General features: G+C 37.6%; 1 protein-coding gene across 1 annotated transcript; it reads right to left on the reverse strand.

The window, feature by feature from the left end:
- Nucleotides 1-750: 750 nt before the first annotated feature.
- Nucleotides 751-19,218, reverse strand: LOC114517646 (dnaJ homolog subfamily C member 13-like). The gene is made up of 73 exons (XM_028537430.1): nucleotides 19,060-19,218; nucleotides 18,878-18,953; nucleotides 18,113-18,188; nucleotides 17,961-18,034; nucleotides 17,829-17,873; nucleotides 17,536-17,592; nucleotides 17,348-17,437; nucleotides 17,209-17,262; nucleotides 17,011-17,093; nucleotides 16,820-16,879; nucleotides 16,668-16,731; nucleotides 16,491-16,586; nucleotides 15,881-15,972; nucleotides 15,717-15,802; nucleotides 15,378-15,458; nucleotides 15,217-15,293; nucleotides 14,434-14,500; nucleotides 14,202-14,307; nucleotides 14,015-14,114; nucleotides 13,736-13,843; nucleotides 13,453-13,526; nucleotides 13,248-13,297; nucleotides 13,026-13,057; nucleotides 12,844-12,900; nucleotides 12,553-12,674; nucleotides 12,279-12,354; nucleotides 12,138-12,176; nucleotides 11,832-11,864; nucleotides 11,642-11,734; nucleotides 11,397-11,476; nucleotides 11,263-11,308; nucleotides 10,940-11,084; nucleotides 10,755-10,815; nucleotides 10,453-10,528; nucleotides 10,282-10,365; nucleotides 10,081-10,143; nucleotides 9,902-10,003; nucleotides 9,657-9,761; nucleotides 9,317-9,519; nucleotides 9,047-9,131; nucleotides 8,901-8,966; nucleotides 8,545-8,633; nucleotides 8,420-8,465; nucleotides 8,198-8,279; nucleotides 8,049-8,121; nucleotides 7,888-7,969; nucleotides 7,659-7,778; nucleotides 7,390-7,505; nucleotides 7,238-7,316; nucleotides 6,750-6,885; nucleotides 6,464-6,648; nucleotides 6,314-6,388; nucleotides 6,022-6,138; nucleotides 5,797-5,880; nucleotides 5,553-5,648; nucleotides 5,390-5,453; nucleotides 5,165-5,268; nucleotides 4,965-5,078; nucleotides 4,758-4,874; nucleotides 4,627-4,680; nucleotides 4,275-4,404; nucleotides 3,925-4,016; nucleotides 3,701-3,800; nucleotides 3,554-3,628; nucleotides 3,083-3,283; nucleotides 2,889-2,970; nucleotides 2,680-2,722; nucleotides 2,510-2,605; nucleotides 2,331-2,408; nucleotides 2,114-2,185; nucleotides 1,885-1,992; nucleotides 1,400-1,690; nucleotides 751-1,117 (listed from the first exon to the last, which is right to left on the reverse strand). Exons 1-73 carry the CDS (start codon nucleotides 19,125-19,127, stop codon nucleotides 911-913), a joined length of 6,660 nt encoding a protein of 2,219 aa, XP_028393231.1. The 5' UTR covers nucleotides 19,128-19,218; the 3' UTR covers nucleotides 751-910.
- Between the last annotated feature and the right edge of the window lie 204 nt (nucleotides 19,219-19,422).

The following is a 19,422-nucleotide window of genomic DNA, read 5'->3' on the forward strand; positions in this document are numbered from 1 at the left end:
TATTTTTCATGCTTTATACTTGGAGTATATCAGTTCCGAAATTTTGGGCCAAAAGGCCTGAGAAAGATTGCAGTAAAATATACTACTTCGGGCCACCATGTTGAAGGCCTTCTCACGCCAAAGAAAACACATCTCAAGCAAGGATACATCTCTTCCAATTTTTCCTGGAAAGGAACGAGACGCCACAATTCAAAGAAAATAAAAGGACTCACCTGAACACGTCAACTTTCAAATTACACTAAAACGATACAATTTTATTAAACAAATTAATTTTCATGGTGTGTAGCGTATCAATAGACGTTATTCAAAATATAAAACTTATATTATACTATATTTGTTAAATCTTCCACAATTCATATATTCAATTTCAAAAAATCGATTCCAATATCGCCTAATTCACAATTGTAAAATTAGAAATATTTTAGTATTATTTGTTTATGGCAGTGTACAGCAAACACTTTCTTTGCTAATGCGCATATCATATCAAGTCCGAGCAATAAAGTAGGCATTGAATTAAACCAGTCGCAGCTAATCACTTATTACATAAGCAAGTGAACTGAATGTTAGGACAGGCATAAACATGTACGCATAAACATGTTCAGCTTAACTTCGTTTTGCAAAGCCATGATTTGATTGTATTTGCAAGTCACTGTAAATCAAACGTTTCACAGGTCAAGGCTTTCTTATCGCGATAAGATGTCTATTTCATAGCGTTTATCATCATTCAAAATAAAAATCCTACGATGCGTATGCGTTTCTTTATTTATTTCAAAAATAATCCCATCTTATCACCAGAAGGAAAGCTTGAGTATTGCGCATTACAGTTTCCATTTAAGATCAGAGGGTCCAGGTTTGATAAAGACTCTGATCTGTAGCAATGGCATTCATTAATTCCAAATTTCGATATTTGTTAATTATTCTCATCTTCAAGGACGTTCTCGATAGGTGGGGGTTTATTCGGCATGGCGTTCGCATTTGCCGCTCCCTGAGTCAAATAACCGGCGACTCCCATGGGTCCAGTTAAATAACCAGAAATGTTACGATCTGAGATGAATAAGTCGTGTTTCTGATCTTTGTATGACGCCCACACCTCTGATTTATCGAGGATTTCAAGAACCTAAAACAGTACGTTAAATTGAATACATGTGATCATTCTATGCTTTATTGCATAGTACTTAAATATTTTATACGGAATTTGTACCCTCCCACGGCACCCCGGGGAAAAGCCATATTTGATTGATCCACTGTTAGAAGGAAACCTAAACTAAACTCGTTTTGTTTATACTGAATATCTGAATAGCTCTATCAGTTCTAACTTGTTTTTCCTGCCAATAAAGATCATCAGCTGGTATTGATCCGGTGTTACTACTGGAGTTGAGAATATCATAATAAACCCCACCTTTTCCCCATGTAAGAAATCTCTTGACATGGCTTTCAAGGCTTTCACGATCTGTGCTTTCGAGGCGGCCGCATTCTCGATGTTGTACGCAACTTTCAGATCGGTCTCGAGTAATTTGAGAAGATATTGAACCAGTTCTGCTTTCACCGCCTGCTCGACCAAAGCACTCTGATTCTTGTCAAATATTTGATGTAAGGCTTCACAAGCGAGGACGATAATATCGGGTCGGGCGTCCATCGCTGCTATCATCGGACGAATTACATCGACTTCGGCTAGACTTCGGACACAAAACTGTAAAACACACCAGAAAATACATGGATAAGAATTCAGATTTTCAAAAAAGGTACTACCACAATTTGAACTCTATATTTGGAAAAGAAGTTGTAAAACTGTAGCTTATATTTGAAAAATGTAAAGGTAATCATCTATCATTTGCCGTTTTTTTAATACGGATATGTTTATCTAGTTACTAGTCCTCCTCCTACCTCGTTGCTAGACAAGATATGAATGACTTGAATGGCTGAACGCGGAATTGCATCATTACTGGATTTCATGCTCTTGAAAATCGCTGGCAGATGGCCCAAGCTTGGCATCTAAGATAACAAAATATTAAAACAATGAATGTTCCGGAAACTGTTAATGATGTTCGAAATAATATTTGGACATCCGCAATCATTCCCTCGTTCCCATCTATTCAGTATTAGTCTTTCTTACTTGATCTGCCAGAGCGGGTTGAACAGTGAAAATTGACACAACAGCTTGTGTAAATGTTTCCAAAATTTGACCCTAGTAAGGAACACTATCATGTTTTCATAAAGTACATTGAAAAACACACTTTTATATCTAAAACTATCTTTCGAAACGTACAGGATGGTGAAAAGACAACACAATAAGTTTTCTCTGTTTGAAAGAGAAATAAACACTGACTTACATCAGGTGAAGGGGAACGCAATAATGCAGCGTATTTGTCCATGAGATCCAGGAGAAACTCCTTTGGTTTTCTTAAGACCTAAAAGATTAGACGGTTTTGGTAAATATATGGAATATTTTATTCCCTAACCTTGATAAATCTATCTTTAAATGAAAGCCCTCGTCCAGGAGAATACTTACCCAGTGTGGTTGAGCAATGAATAGATTAAGATAAACTCCTCCAACGACCAACTCTCCTTCAACGTTCGAGTAAACCACTTCAAAGTCATCTGGAAGCTAAATGAGAAACTCTCAATGTTTACCAAACGTCAAAAAAAGTAATACGCGAAGTTGATTCAATATTTCTATACCTTCCACGATGCCTCAGGATCGTCCTTCTGTTTCTTATAGAATCTGAAAAAAGCAAATTCCTATAATCAGAAGGTTGCCACTATCCCATAGTTTTCTTTATTGCAGGATCAGTAAGGCTGGTTTTTGTAGCAAGATCGAGACCTCAGAATGAATATCGTGTTTGGAAAGGCTACACTAGATTGAACAAGATCCAAGATCCAAGACTTACTTGCTTCTCTCTTTTTTGATGACGCTACAGACTTTCTCTCTGGATTCATCATTCCAAACTAGCTCAGGATTTTCATGAATTCCTAGGAATAGTAAAATCACAGTGAAAAGTGTTGTTCTTTCAAATAAATATTGAGGTCCGAACCATTTGATTCACGCAACCGGCATGTTGACATAAAATCACGACCACCCTACCTTCAAACATGTGAACACTAACTTCAGGATTTTCTCTCATCGCATCCATGAATATAGTGGGCAAGAATTTCGACATCGTTATTTTCACTTTGGGACCTACGAGTTTATCCGCCATCATTTTATTGAACAATTCCGCTGCTTTTGTTCTTACGGCTGGATTAGGTGAATTACAGAACAAGTCGAGGAGATACACCAAGGCTCCTGAATGAAAGAAAAGAAGCCTTGCAACTTTCAATAAATGATGCCCAGCCATAGACAAAATTTTGATCAAGGCGAGTATAGAATGAAGTCCAACCGCACAGTTAGAGAGAACTTCATAGAGCTAGTAAAACTGCAGAGTTTGCTTGCGATGTGTTGTAAAATGTGAACGATGATGGCCCGAAAATTTTGTATATTGCTGTGGCGTTAGGTTTTATTCTTCTTCTATAGAGTAACTTAGTCTATTACTCTATAGCCGGAATCATTCATTACCTTTGCCGTGAGCTTCTTTTACGATTTTTGTGTTGGAACACAGCGCATGCAGCGTCTCCGTAACCAATGGACGACCTAAAATTTAGTACGAGAAAGGATTTATCATGAGCATGATTTATCTGGAGAAAAAAGGTGGATGTTACTTACATGTAGAAAGTGTGTACAAGGTTAGAAGAAGATAGGATACGACATTGGAATCAGCGATGTCTGACACACAGTTTTTGTTTCCAGTTACATTACTGATTACCTAGGAGAGAGGAAGAAGACAATATACTGAGAGACGTTTGTATAAAGAGGTCTAACAAAGTAAGTGTTGAAAATGTAAGCATTGGACCTCAGGAAGAAAGCATTTGTTAGAGTAGTTTCCATACCTCCAAAGCGAGTTGCTGAAGTTTGGTTGCGTCAGACATGCGCAGGAGTGAAAATATCAACTTGAATTGTCCTATGCATTTCTCTTCGACCCCTATAACGAAATGAAATTGACTGTATCTTAATGCAAGATATAACAACCATCTGTATAATATAACGACCATCTGCTAATGTAGGCATTGACTTGCTGATAAATATAAGGCAGAGATGGCCAGATCTTTTAACAGAGGACTAGCACTTCACTAATTTGAAGGCATTGTCATACAAGATCAATGTCTGTCATAAATATTGATATTGTAGGTCCAGTTGAAGGAATGGATGGGAATCGTAAAGGTTTTCAGAAGGTAATCACCTGGTGAGGCTTTGATAACATTTCTCAAAGCTTCCAAGGCCATTGCAACGTGCTCAAATCTTTGTTGTTGTGCTTCAGACTCTGTCGTTTCACTTGACGTTGCTTGCAGTTGCAACAGAGAGTGGAGATACTGAAGATTATCAAAGCAATTTTAGACACATTTTACCAATAGCTGGGCGAGTAAAACACTTTTTTAGTCGGTTAACATGGCCGGGCATGCAGTGAAAGGCATATTCGTGTTATTTTTGGCATAGCGACACCCTGGTGGGATTCGTGTTCAACCTCTGACCACATTAAAATAGATGACCACTTGGCTCGGTGCATTTTAAATACTCTCGAACAGAACTCTTACCTGAGCCTGGTTCCCAATATAGTTGAGTAAATCTGAAGCAAATTTCTTTGCGTTCTGTAAGAATGAACTCAATATTAAAAGTTAACTCAAAAAGTCCAACAATTGAGGAAACATTTGGAAACAGAAATTACCTCGAGTGGATAGGCAGGTTGATCGTTGTAAACCCGAACGAATATCTCGCCGATTATCAATTCTTTTTCAAAGACACTGAACACAAAGTCAGCTCCAAATGACGGATCACACTCTCCCTAAACGGTGATAATAATTCTTCATTACAATTTCTTTCCCTCAATTTCAAGCTCTATCATTTTTCACTATCCGAGAAATCGTATTTTTACCGTTGTTATTTTTCTTTCTTGTTCCTCGCCCAAGAACTTCATGATCTCACCACGAGTTCCATTGTCCCAGATCAAGTTCGGGTTCTCTGTGTTGCTGTTGAGAAGTTTCAGCAACTAAATTTGTACAAAAGGCATAAGTCAAACAAGTTTCATTGTAAATAACAAGCAAGGTATCAAATACTATCCCACATATCAAAAACCTCTTGTGGTGTAGAGTTGTGGAGCTTTCGTGAAAGATATGGAGTCAACATGGCGTCCAAAGATTTCTTCACGGCTGGATTTTCAGGAGTCTTTTCGTCACCTTCTAAACATAGTCATTCACAAAAGGAACATTTGATCACGCTGAACAAGAATATTCAATGCAAATTCGCGCCCTGATTCGCCCACGTTAGCTTGATTTCCATTAAAGATGAACATTTACTCACCCAGGTAGCCTCCAAGACGGGCAACGGCTCGTACTGACTTTCGCGCCAACTCGTTTGCGATTTCCTGGAATATACAAAAGAAAGTCAGGCGGTTGGCTAGCATACACTGGGTCAATTCAATATGCTGTATGAAGAGATGATTGCTCTGTAATTTCAAGGAAACCTGTTGATTTGTTTCTGCAGAAGATTCCACACCTCCTTCTTCTAAGGTGTAATCGTAGTTGAACATGAAAGACAAGAGATGCCATAATACTCCTGCCTGAAAATAATTGATAAGATTCCATGAGAAAGCATTCACAAATCTCCACATACTACGTCAGAAAGCAGGCTTTTTATAAAGGTCTAAAAGTGAAGGAAGTTTAAAGTTGTCTTGTGTCGCATTAAGGAATATGGTGCGATCAACTCACCTGTAGCAAATGTGTCTGTAGCCAAAAATCAACTGAGAAACTACTGACACACTCAGAGCTGAGGATACACAAACCTGGAAGATTCTGTGTAGAGAAAATAAAACACAAGAGATGAATACGATCGATACACGATGTTCACATGGGCTCAGTGGGATATAGACTTAACTAGAGTCATTTTATTTCAAAAAGGGAACATCGTCCCAAAGAAGGGCACTTCGCACTGACCTTGTAATATAACAAACGACATAGCTCCTGGACGATGATTTGCATCTCAGCAATCTTTTCGCGACATTTTTCAAACTGGGACGCAACAGCATAACAGTGGACAATATGGCAACAAACCTGCGATTGTTGATTGGTTATAGTAAATTGCAGAATTCATGATTCTAGCTATAAACTAAGTTTTGATCTAGGTAAAGATCGACGCACGAAGAATGAAATCCAACCACAATTAGATTGGATTCACTGTGTTGGATTTCAATCATCGTTGGAGGATTTCTGAAATTCATAAACAAACCTGGACAGGCACATCCCCAGATTTACTTGAGCCTCCAATGAGATCAATCGCGCGAGACAATGCAGATTGTAATATCTATAAGATGAAAACGATTCCTTAAAGCTAGAAAGACAATAAACCAATTTACAGCAAATCCAAAAGAAGCCAAACCTCAATGCCGTTTTCCCTCCTCAATTCTTCAGCATTCAAGGCAGACGTGTTCACCGTGTGATAACAGAGTTCACAAGCAGAGGGCAGCAACGCTGCTTCTTTACTAAACGCCTTTGGATCTTCGATTTCCATTTGAATCGTTTTGATCAACATTGGATAACCGGAGTACTTGTATGGCTCCAACACTAGAGCAAATTAGATTTATCAGATCATAAGTAACGAACCAGATATGCCCTGATCTTCAAGTAGCTCCAAACTTGATCGAATTTGTGAATATCTTTCTCACCTTCCTTGCAACGACTGAAGAGAATAGATTGTGCTCGTAGTATTAGGATGATATTCCGCGGGTCAGGGCCAAGCACTTTACGAGATGATTTGGAACATAGGAAGTCATATGCCTTGCTCACTTGTTCAAATATATCCTGCAATGATAATTATAATAGAAAGACCATTACTACACACATAAAAAAGAAAACAAGGTAATTCGTGTTAAGAGATGGAAGGAAGTTTTAAATTCAGTTAAGGCTATGTGCACACGAGCGTCGTTTTCAAGCGTTTTCAAAATCGTTTTTGTCCATTTTATTGTTTTGACGCCCTGTCCACACGCTCCAAGGAAAAATATGCTTTATGTTATAAGTTAGCTCCAACTTTTATTGTAAATTGACGGTGTTTCAAACCGTTTTGGCATGAAAACGAAAATGAAAACGCTCGAAAACGTTACCGTGTGCACATAGTCTAAGTTTAACAATAAAGTATCGTTGCTGTTATACCGACCCGTCCTTCAGGGTTTTTATCAGGATGGTATTTCTGTGCCATTCTGAAGTAAGCTTTACGAATCTTCGCTTCGTCATATCTAAGAAGCACCATCAAAACTTTGAGCTAAACTTTGTGCAACCATGCAGAGCACGTTATAACAATAGTCTTACTCTTCAGGTTTTTTCTTCAAATTTAAAATCTTCAAAGCTTGTTCAACTGAAAGATCCGGCGGTTTCTTCTCCACCTCATTTCGCCAAGCTTCCAAAAGATCTTTGAGGAATTTCACCTTAAAGGAAGGGGGGGATCTTGTGAAAACCCCTGCCATAGGTTGTGATTTGCAAAGAGGGTGAAAATATGGAGGGTGAAATCGATTCACTGATCGAATGATTTCAGAAACCTTAGTGAGTTTGATGGGATTTTGAAATAGGCTTGAACTAACCGGTTCTTTGATTGGCCAATCGGGAAAGCGTTGCGTATCACAGAGATGACGTAAATAGTAGATATTGCAGAATAGTTCGTATTCCAGTTGAGTGTACGAGATCGCCGGGATGGGACAGTACTAAATAGAAAAGACAATGAAAACATTTTGTGGGTTTTTGCCTGTCACAGGACAAGATCGATCCTGACTTATACGTAGCTTGTGAAATGGGCACACTTTAATTGCCTACCTGGTATAAGGCCTTCGTGTTGCTGCGAAGACGGGGGGAGAAGTCTGCAAGATGTGATGCAATCTTGCCGATCATAAAACGCCTAAAATTGAATATGAAATGTATATTATCATTCTTCAAGATATTTCGTTGCAAAGAACCGGTTATAAACGATCACAAACCTCATTTCGCTGCTCCAGATCGCCTCAGGCGTGTCGAATTCACCCAGAAAGATGGACGAAAACTTGTCGCAGCCTAACAAAACAGAAAAGTCTCAAAATGAAACTGATTCTCGCTCGAAACTGGTCAAATATAACTGAAGAGTTTTTACCGTGATTTTCCAGGTAGCATATCATAGCTTCAGGGAGGATTGGGCCTAAAATACTTCGCAGGGATATCTCTCCACCTTGATTCTACAGTGGGGAATATTTTGAAAGAAAATATGTTCAAAAACATTAGAATTCTGAATCTCTGATACAGTACACTAAACTGACTTTACGTAATATATATGGAAAAAATACTGAATTTGTAAAAAACGCTCAACGCTACATACCTGTTCCGATCGAAATGACTGTTTCATGTGAGTTTCGGCGAGAAATCTGAAGAAATTGAAAGCTATCGTAAGAGAAATCTTTCATTGCATAATTACATATTTCCAGCAAGAAAATACAAACTTACTTTCCAATGGGCAAAAGATTTGATCCAGTGTACATCATGATAAAGAAGAACACACCAGTTAGATACAATCTAGGAATCACTGGGTTGTCCTAAGATCACAAAGTTTTTTGTTTACGTTTTGTGGGGATACGGGGTTGGTATGGGTCATATACATGCATGACACTACGCAGCAATATTTTTTGCATGCTAACGTATAGATAGATATCTATTGCATGAAATCCTTAGAATGGTTTCTTTGCTCGGAAAAATACTCAACATTTTTGGCAGAATCTATGAATTGATATCTGCGCTGTTCATTTCGCCCGGCGAAGATGGAAAGTTGGGAGGCAAAGGGAAATGAATTACTAAAAGCATACCAGTAAGATGTCGTTTAATAGCACCGAGACTTTTTCCACAATGATTGGATCGAACGTAAGTAACAACTGCAAGGAGAACAAAATAATTTATTAAGGAATGGTTTTCGTTGTGTGCAAAGTAACGATGGTTGTCTCTATATCTCTACCTGGACGATGTGAGGGAGGCAGGTTGCTTCAGATAACATTCGTTTAGCACGTGGCAAGGGACGAACAATGGCTCCATCGAAATCTCTAAGAAATGATATTGCACAGTTTGTTATTGTTGTAACATGTTTGGGGAGAAGCTGTCAATAACTTGTAGCAAGTCTGATGGCATGAACAGACTTGTTAGAAGATTTTTCTGACAAGTCGATCTGACACAGCTATGGCATAAAAACGTTGCTACAAACTTGTTTATAGATATACGGGTTTTTTACCTGTTGGGATAGTACGAACATATTCGTATCAACATATTGAGAATAAGAACCGCCATGTCTGTTTCGTTCATCAGAGGAGTGCCCGAGGCGAGTAGGAACCATTTCAGCTGCGGAATATGCTGCAATGGACGCCAGCCATCCATGCCTTGACACCAACAACGTGTTGAAGGATTCACAGCTTCTTCATTCCAAAATTCTTTCATCTATTTGAGGAGTTGAAAAAGACGAAGTGTTTGAAATGAATCTAAGTTGAACTTCAATACTGAGTTTCATGAAACGTTGCTAGATCTCGGCGGAAGGACTGGTAGTCCTCTAGCGGTGAAAATGCCAAGTACTGCACCTCATCAAAACTAAATGGTCCAAGACGTTCCTTCTCTTTGTTGCCATAATACCATTCTTTCTCACCACCCAGACCGCTGTCAGGAGCTGCTTCAAGGAGATTCGTCTGAAAAACAATCAAAATGTTTGTTCCTTGAAGACTAACCTTACACGAGTAAGACAGATTGCAGAACTGTTGGCAGGAGTTAAATTGAACCTGATAAAAAGGTTCAAGATTTTTCTATCATGCTTAGGAAGTAATTTTACCTGTAAGGGAACGGTTGCTCTTGATGTGTGAAGATGGCACAAAGTCATAAGTTCTACCAGACCTTTGATGGCGTTTACATCCAGTAAGGCTTTAACATTGCGCTGGAAGTGAAATAAAACATGAATTTAGAAAGGGTAGATACAGTAGGATCTTGTACAGATAGTGGTGGGTGGCTTACCTGATGTTTTGTAAGTTCGTTAAGGAAGAACAGCAGACGATCTCTTTCTAATTTATCTGACGTCTGAAAGAAAGAAACTAGATTTAGATTAAGATTTAAATCTGGAGCAATAAACTACCAGAAAAGCAAGAGCAAACAAACAAAAAACACACAAGACGAGAAATAGAGCAACAATGATAGAATAAAAACAAACAAACATACTCTGTCTAGCATTCCCACAATATACTTGGTGTCATTAAAAGCGCCAATCTCTTCGTGACATTTTCCATAAACTTTAGTCATCGCCTGTGAATAAAAGATTCCAACTTGTTTCATTCATTCATTCCTCGAAGTCTACACATGAGTAGACTCTGCGGTAAACGACATTCTCACCTGAAGGCACATGGCTTTCATAGTTGGTTTAGTTGTCAACAGGAATCTGTGGTACAGATCGTTAAAGAACTCGAGTCTGAAAACAAAATAGAAAAATCGATCGAATTGTGAATTGTTTCATCCATGATTCTATACTACTCTACTACTGCATGACAAATAACATCTTGCGAACTGTGGAGCAATATAGAGAATAGGATGCTAAGGTATATTACATATCTGTAATCGTTGTCGGGGGTACAGAAAAGCACAGGAAAGTAGTTTGAATGTTTGCAAACCCTGATAGGTAAACGTTTTGGACTCACGCATTTGTTATCGGCGTCTCCTCGTCGTTTTGTTCCAACAAGACCCTCAAATAATAGTCGCCTGATAGGAGAGAGATAAGATACTGTACGTTACTGAGTTTGATTGCTATCCACGGATAAGGTGGGAGGTGACGCTTTAAGAAGAACTGTCAAAAACCTTGAGCAGTACAAGACTTATGACTAACCTATTTTCAGCTCATCAGCTAAACATTCATACAGAACTTCAAACTCCAGGTGATTCCAAGAGACAACGTAGTTTCCACTCAGATCTTTATCCATTGCAAATGCGCGCATCTCAGATTCCAGGGCCCCACGTAGTTCCTCTCGCGTCTGTCACATAGAAAACATTGTTTCTTACGAGAACAGTTTAGAGAAAGAGGTCAGGACTATATTGAATTCGTCTTGTTATTACTCATAGCGACAGTTTTAATGGTCGTAGTTGAAATCCTCCATTACATTTCCATTTCCTATATTTTCAACGGTAACTACCCCTAACTTAGAGACTCACCTTGTAATTCCAAATCAAGTTGTACGCTGTGAGATCTTGACTGAATCTGTAAAAAAGATCCGGTTAAATACCATTGCTTTTTCATCTTTCAAACGACTAGAACATGTTCCCATTTTCTTAATATGAACACTTACTTGTAATAAAACAAATCCCAATTTTGTTCACTTTTAATGTTCTGTTTTCGATTTCGCAGAATGACAGGTTTCTGACTCGTCTGTAATGAATGGCGAATTTGTTATCCCTATAGCGAATTCCCTCAGTTGTTTACCAAGAAACTGTTGTTAATTATCAGGTGTCATACAGATAAGTACATCAATACCACAACAGCGAGAAGCTTGTATGGTACATATACTATTATATACTGGATTTAAATTCTCACATCTTTCCTAGATTTGAATCCTATTTTTGTCCTCCAATGCGAGAGATATCCTTCCAGTTGATTCCTCAACGTTCCTCTTGCTTTTCCAGAGCTCTACGAGACAAGTATAGCACGTGAAATAACACGCTTATACGTACATACCAGCACGCATTATGACATTTTGGAACACGATTGTTGATTTGAAACGTACTTCTGCAAGCTTTACGTTGTCACGAATTGATAAACGATCTTCTTCAGTCTCTGGTGGCTGAAGGAAAGATAAAAACGTTCCAACAAAATTGTTTCTTTACAAAAAGGTTTCATACTTCTGAATGAATTACCATTTAATTATTTCGTCAGTGGGGCAGTTGGCACAGTTTTAAGGATGAATGATGGAGTTTAGTTAACAGAGCAGTTGATACCACTTAGTCATTAATACGATTGGTCAGTCAGAATCACTTCAATGAGTTTATAAGTAAATAATGGCCCTCGCAAAAAATTCTGAAAGATTGCTTACCTCGTCAGGGCTTTCAAGGAAATACAGCAAACCAGCAGGCTGAAATTACGAACAGGAAATCTCGCATTTAAACTTTATTGTATATTCTAGACATTAAATCCTTACACTCCAGTGAAAAACTATGAATACTTAAATACGAACCATTATTCTCGCGAGTAATGCCATTGCTGTTGGATGACCAGTCGTCCAGAGAGCTACAAGATGTCGACTCAATTGCCTATATGCCAACAATAAAGATTATAAATCACTTATGGAGTATGCTTGTTAGTCTCAATTGAACTATTTACAGATGGCTAGTATATAGAGGATTATAAAATCCCAAGTTTAAGATGAAGCCGAGAACGCTCAGGTCCTCCGAATGGAATCGAGTCTACACCTCTACAACAATTTCTTAATTTATCACACCAATTCGCACCTGTTCATTAGCAAACGTCTATCAGTGCTTTGCGTGAACATGGCCATGTGTAAATGTTTTGGTAGAGCGCCCTCGGCAAGCGCCAGATCTTGCATTTTTGCTGCAGTTTCTTCATCACCTTCCTAAAGGGAAGATCTAACTGAATATCAACTGAACTAATACATTCATTACAGCCAAAAAAATGCAGAGCATTATGAAAGGTGGTCGTTACGTTCGAACGTAATCATTACGATCATTACGTTCGTCGAAAGCAGAAAATTCCCAACGGATGAATGAATCAATAAAACGTACCTCGATTATCGCCTTCAGAACCATTCCAGCACCTTTCACAATTGTTGTCGACGGATGCTGAAATTGTTGAGAAACGAATTCAAAACTACGATTGGCAAGAACCATTAGCGGGGCAATAGTAAAACATACATAAGCAAATGGTAAAATTGTTACTGTTTATTGCAGTTTTATGGTAGACCCACCTGAAACAATCGATAAATGCAACGACCCATTTCTAGACAAACAAATAATAGACTACATGAGTTGTTCCCATGCATGGGTCAAGCTAGTGGACGAGGTAAACTTCACCAAAAAGGTAAAGAGAGAAAAGGTATTTAATGAACTTTCAAGCTCAGTCAAAGAGCCATAAACTACCAGGAAAACAAGTTAAATGAAAAATCTCCTCAAATTTCTGTGTAGTATACCTGCAACTTTCTCCAGTAATTTCCCGAACTGTTCATCGTCTGTTGTCTCACTAAGGGGAATATGCAATGCATCGATTAACTATAACAGACTACATGAGTTGATTCAATATATTGGAAGCACTCACACCTGACTATCAGTTCAACATGATTGTCAAACTTCACACCCGTATTATTTTGATATATTGCAAAGCAACTAGAACTGTACCTGTAAGGAGGACACAGAGCAAACGTCAGAAAATCAAGTAATCCACTGATAACTAAAGCTCCAGTAGAACGATTCTGGAAGAAAAGTCTTCATGGTTAATTTATTTCTTGTGTTTAGTTTAGTTCAATCTAGTTTAAATTATAGACGGGCAGTTGCTACGAATCACAAGCTGGGTTTTGCAAGGGGATTTCTCTTCCGAAACAAGGCCATATACATACAAGAGAGATGGAAAAATACAGTGCAAGTGTTCATCCTAGATCTCGAGGCAAACCCCACATCTTACCACATTTATCGTGAGAATTCCCAACAAACTGCTTAGAAATTTTTCCGAGGATAACAAAGAGCTTTTGTTTATCTGTTCTTGACGAATGTCATAGTTATCGTGCATTGGCTACAAAACAACAGAATTGGTTTCGACAAAATATTGGATCGTGTTAACAGATGTCAAAGTAGGGTTTGTAGGACTTACGAGATTGCAAGTTGAAGGCCTACCACTAATGACAGTGACAGATTTGACAACATATTACCAGGAAGTTCATCGCTAAAGTATTACTGTATTTACCTGCATCAAAGCACACAGCATGTCGACAGCGGCGTGAGTCACGGCTTCATTATTCCTCTTCAAAGCTTTCACAGTTTTCACACCAACCTTCTCACGGAAGCTGAAAAAGCAAAACAGAAACACGGTCTAGAAAGTGAACCGGTTGGGTAAACAGCGTGTGTTGTGGTTAAAGATAAACGTTTCTCACCCAGTGAGCGTTGTGAAGGCGCGGAAACCTGCTTTGGATGCAACCAATCGTCTCAAAGCGTGAAACTGTGCTTCAAGATCTTTATCTGAGATTTTATTTTGGTCTCCTGCAAATAGCAAAACTTTTTAACTATTTTATGAATATATTGAACACTTGTAAGGTAATAGCAGTCAGAATATGTATATTTTTGGGTTGAACACTAAATAAATCTATTAGCAAAGATATACAATACCTTCGTGAGCAATGAGCATTGTGATGGCTTTAATGATAAGTCTTTCTTTATTCTCCGAGAAAAGTCCCTACAAAATATTTAAAATCGTTTGAAATATATATTGGAGTTTAAAAGACTTAATATTTCTGCCGTACTTTTGGCGGGAAAATTTCAAATCTACCATTTCAAGGATTCGGACCCAGTCAACTCAGCAACCAGAGTTACCGCGGTTTTTAGGGAGTACTATTACTGTTTTGTGTACATCTGTGTACAGAACAGGAGCAGGATAGGATATTTGCATTAAGGCCATACTCTTTGCCTTTGTTATATTGGATAAACAAAGTTTAAATGTACCGTGTTGTTGGGAGACGTTTGAACCCTGCTAAATGTTTTCAATTAGCAGCAGAAATGGTCAATTGTTTTCATTTAACATATGTAGCTTAGCAATCGTTTAGTTTACACTAAAGGCTGCTTTCCACTTACGCGTTTTTTATACGCATGTACACGTACGGAAAATTTTAAATGCTTTCAAATTTTTATTATTTAACATCTAGGTCAACTAATGCATACTAAAATATGCAGAAAACTAAGTTCCCTCGATTTATTCACTTAGTTTTTTCAAAGGTAACGTGTATAAGGATTTAGACTTTTACGTGCGTGTACGTGCGTATGAAAAACGCGTAAGTGGAAAACAGTCTTAACGCAGATTTTGACAGAACATTAAAACTCAGTGAAAATACAATAATATTCTCTACACAGGATTTTGTCTGCAGAAAAGTACAAAATAAGAAATTGTCCACTTACGTCTTGCGTGACTGCATGAAGTAGACCGCTGTAGGAAATATTGCAGTTAAACCTGTACACAGCTTCGGTTAAATTTCCTGCAAGGAACCAGTCATAAGACAATATAAGCTTTTGGAGATATTTCAAAAATTGAAAGCGAAATGAAAAGAGAAATATTTCACCTGGAGGCGCAGCAAGGAATTTTAAATGACTGCTTTCCACTTCTTCGTCAACAACATTATACAATGGACCCCAACGATAACCTTGAAAAATATATAATCTTAAAAAACAATTCTTCTTTTGCTGTATGTGATGTATTGGACTGGCTGATAGGAATAATGCTACTGGCTGATACCTGGCGAAAAGTGTAATTGTTGGTGTGTTGTATGAGATCACATACGTCAGGAGGAGAATGAAATGAGGGTTTGTATTTCGGCCAATCACAGCAGTATGAGATTTTCTATTAGGAAAATTTTGACCATAATTTTCGCTCAAATCCTCTATGAATAAACGTACAATACCTCTCTTCGTCGGGGTCGTTTTCACACAAACATCTCTGTTTCCACTGGCTCTAACACCGTCAAGCAAACCAGCCAATAATGTGTCCCTAGATTGAGTGAAATACAACATTCAGAAAAAGAAATCCTTTATATAGCTTCATACAAAATCTGCTTTCTTACACTACCTGTCAGGAGACGAGTACTTTCTCAGCTGACCGCTTGTGTATTCCAGCCCGAACAACTGAGGATGGTCTCGATAGCGAATTATTGAAAATATCTGACAGAAAAAGAGGTTTGAAAACTGTGATATACTATAATACACAAGTCTCAAGCACACGGTATATTCTGGAAAGTAACTGCAAAAATAAAACTATTTTCACTCGGCTGGATACTTTTTTGCAATTGGACATGTTCAAAATGGAAACGTGAAATAAAGAAGATGTTAGTTAAACCAGTGAACTTGAATCCAGGGGCCGGTTGTATCAAGCCCGTTTAGCTTAAACGGTGGATAAGTTCAAAATAGAAAGCAAGTTTATCGCTTTATTCAATAAGTGAACTAAATGACCATAATACAAAGATACTGGCTACAACTACATATTCAGTGCATAATATTCAAGTTGACTCATTCAAGAGAGATGTAAGCGTGTTATTTAATTTTCACTTATCCACCGTTTAAGCTAAACGGGCTCGATACAACCGGCCCCAGGTCAGAAGACATGGAGTGTTTGGAGTGTTTTCTTTCAAGGTCAGAGATGAACAATTACTGGAAATGACGTGGAATGTCGCATGACTTACTGAGCTAAGGGGATGAAGGGTGACGATGTTGTACGTCGCGGGATCTCTTTCCAAAAGACACATTTCTGAGAAACACAGCGTTCTTTGAACAGGATCCTAAATTTGAGAGCGTAAAAACGATTTTAAAATGAGAAAAAGGAAAGACTTTTAGAGCCAAATTGACAACATATAACTCACTTTACTCCGAGGAGTTTGTTTATAGACACTGAACTCTGACATTGATGTGATATGTTCGTCATCGCTGAAACGAAAAATTTGTTATTTACTGTCATATCTCGCATTCTTTACACAGGACAAACTAAATACTGTCTTAATAATATATCATTCACCTGTATTTTCCAAATTTGAATTTTAAAAACGACTCCACTTTGATGGAACTTTTCTTCTGCCTAAAACCGAGACAAAAGAAACAACAAATACAATTCAAAGTAAAGTACAGACTTGGAAAGAATTTTGTCAAAAAACGGTCAAAAAGTGACCTGTATGTAAGTCAATTTGTTGACTTAAAACGTTCACATACTTTATCGTAACACCAACATTATTGAAAGAAGATTCCATCATCTTCTTCAGCAGTTCCTCTCTCCTGTCTGATGTGAAAAGATGCTGCAAAACAAAAACAAAATTGTGCACAAAATGTAAAAACTTCAATCTGCAGAAACAAACAGTATCTTATCCTTTTGTTATTATATGGCTGGTACTAGCAACATCTGGTACATACCATTCTGCTAAAACCACCACAGACAACAACAAATCCCCCAGGATAATCTGAGACCTGAGGATAGAAATGGAATGAAAGCCTGAGTTGAATTATTGCAAATCGTAAATATTCAAATGTCTGGCAATATCAAGTATCATACCAATGCAATCAGTTCTATATCCTTATAGTTGTAAGAAGCCAATTTCTTATTATCTCTTGGATCAATCTGATCCAGTGAGCCTGGTGACACCTAAATTAAACAAAATTGCTTCAAAAAATAGCTAATAACAAGAAATATATATATGTATATAAATACAAAGGTAAGTTATCATGAAACAATAATAGTACCTCTAACGTCACAGGAACCTTTCGTTCACTCCAATGTAATTTATAACCACTAAACTTCTAAAGAAAAATATAGCATATGTGTATGTTGATGTGGAAATACATGTGTAGTTTGGAAACTTTAGCTTTAGCTTATCACTTTAATAAGAACCCAGTTAATAAATTAGAAAAGGAATATGGGCCTATTTTTCTGAAGGGGGGGGGGGGAGGACATTGATACCATGATGAATTACGATTTTGGATTCATTGTGAATAGTTTCATTTTAGGGAATGAGGTAGAATTAACCCAAACATACCAATTCACTTCCACTTTTATAACCAGCAAAGTCTTTGTAGAATTTCTAAAATATAATAATCAGTGGTTAATTGATAGATTGTACAATACAGTACAACAAAGGTACCAACTCATAAAAATTACACTTCCTTACTAAAGCCTCTGTGATAAGGTCTTCTCTGTGCTCAGTCGAAAATGTCATATTCTGAGTCTTTTTGCCTTCTTTGGCTATAAAACAAAGACCAGTTTTTTTCACAAATCACCAGCAGTTGTCAGTTTTGTTTCATCTCAAGATTGACAACTGACCTTTTCTCACAACAATGATGACTTCTGTTGGTGCCTTCAAGCTTGGCATGATGTTGAGAAAATCTTTGTAAGCCCACTAAAATATTTTTGAAAATTTGTCAAAATTTGTCAGTTTATAACTTTCTCCATGTGATTACCAGCCATTCACATATACAATGAAAAAATTAGGTTGGGAATTTTATGGCTGCAGTTACATTCTAGTTGCCAGAATAAAGATAGTTGTCAGGTGTTGAAATCCTATATACAATAATTTGTATGAAAAGGTGAAAATGATAATAAAATCTTCAAAGTGACATAGGATTGATTTCAACATCATTTGTTTGGAAAATAAGCAAATGCATGAACATCTATTTCGGAGTTGGTCTGAATGCTTGACATTTTGCCAAAACTTTCTAATAGTTATTGATCATAATAAAGAGCTGCTATTATATTTATATATGTTCAAATTTGAAACCCCAGGATCATATAGCAATTATATTGTATCAATACAGTGGAATACTGGAAGTCATGATACATATCATGTCAGATATCAGCCTGGATTGCGCAAGAAATCTTAATCAAGGTTTACATCAAAATGACTTTCACAAACATTGACACTCAGGTATTAAAGTCACATACTCCATAAGAAAACTTGTAATTGTACTGTCAGATCAGATGTGAAAAATATTACAATTAAGTGGTATTATTTGATATACCAGTAGTCCAGTACAGTACTTGAGTCGAGTGTGAAAGTACAAAAGTATCCAGAACTATCATCACACTTACTTGATTGGTGACTTCAAAAGTAGAAGGATTGTAAGTTGTTACCGCTTTCGATCCGATGGAGAACACTCTCTTATACCTAGAAATGATGTGAAACGAAGTCCAGTTAACCACCCATGCCCATCACGAGCCCAGACTGGTAAACAAACTGCGAAGAAAGTACACGATGGTTACACAGAACTCACTTTCCCCTCCACGAGTGTTTGGTCGTAAAATAACAAGCGACATCGTCGTTATCGTAATCGCTTGCCATTTTAAAGTTTCGATCACTCACAACGGAAATATGAACATTCTTAGTCACACAAAATCGAAAACATTCGATGGCAATTCCGCCATGATCTTTGGCGCATACCCGATTCGTGAATTTTGACGTCGGGCGCGTGATGAAAGTACGAAATATTATGCGGCAGATCCAAGATCACTAATGAGGGTCCTGCCAAGGTCACAAAAAATGTTGCAAATTAATTATAAATTAGAATAATTTAATGTTAATTAAACTTGGTGCTCGAGTCCTATTGTCGTCCACCCAAAAATATAGTGATTTTTAG

The sequence above is a fragment of the Dendronephthya gigantea genome, unplaced genomic scaffold (genome assembly GCF_004324835.1).
Source record: "Dendronephthya gigantea isolate DGI-Jeju-01 unplaced genomic scaffold, DenGig_1.0 000009F, whole genome shotgun sequence".
In the NCBI taxonomy this organism is placed as follows: Eukaryota; Metazoa; Cnidaria; class Anthozoa; order Malacalcyonacea; family Nephtheidae; genus Dendronephthya; species Dendronephthya gigantea.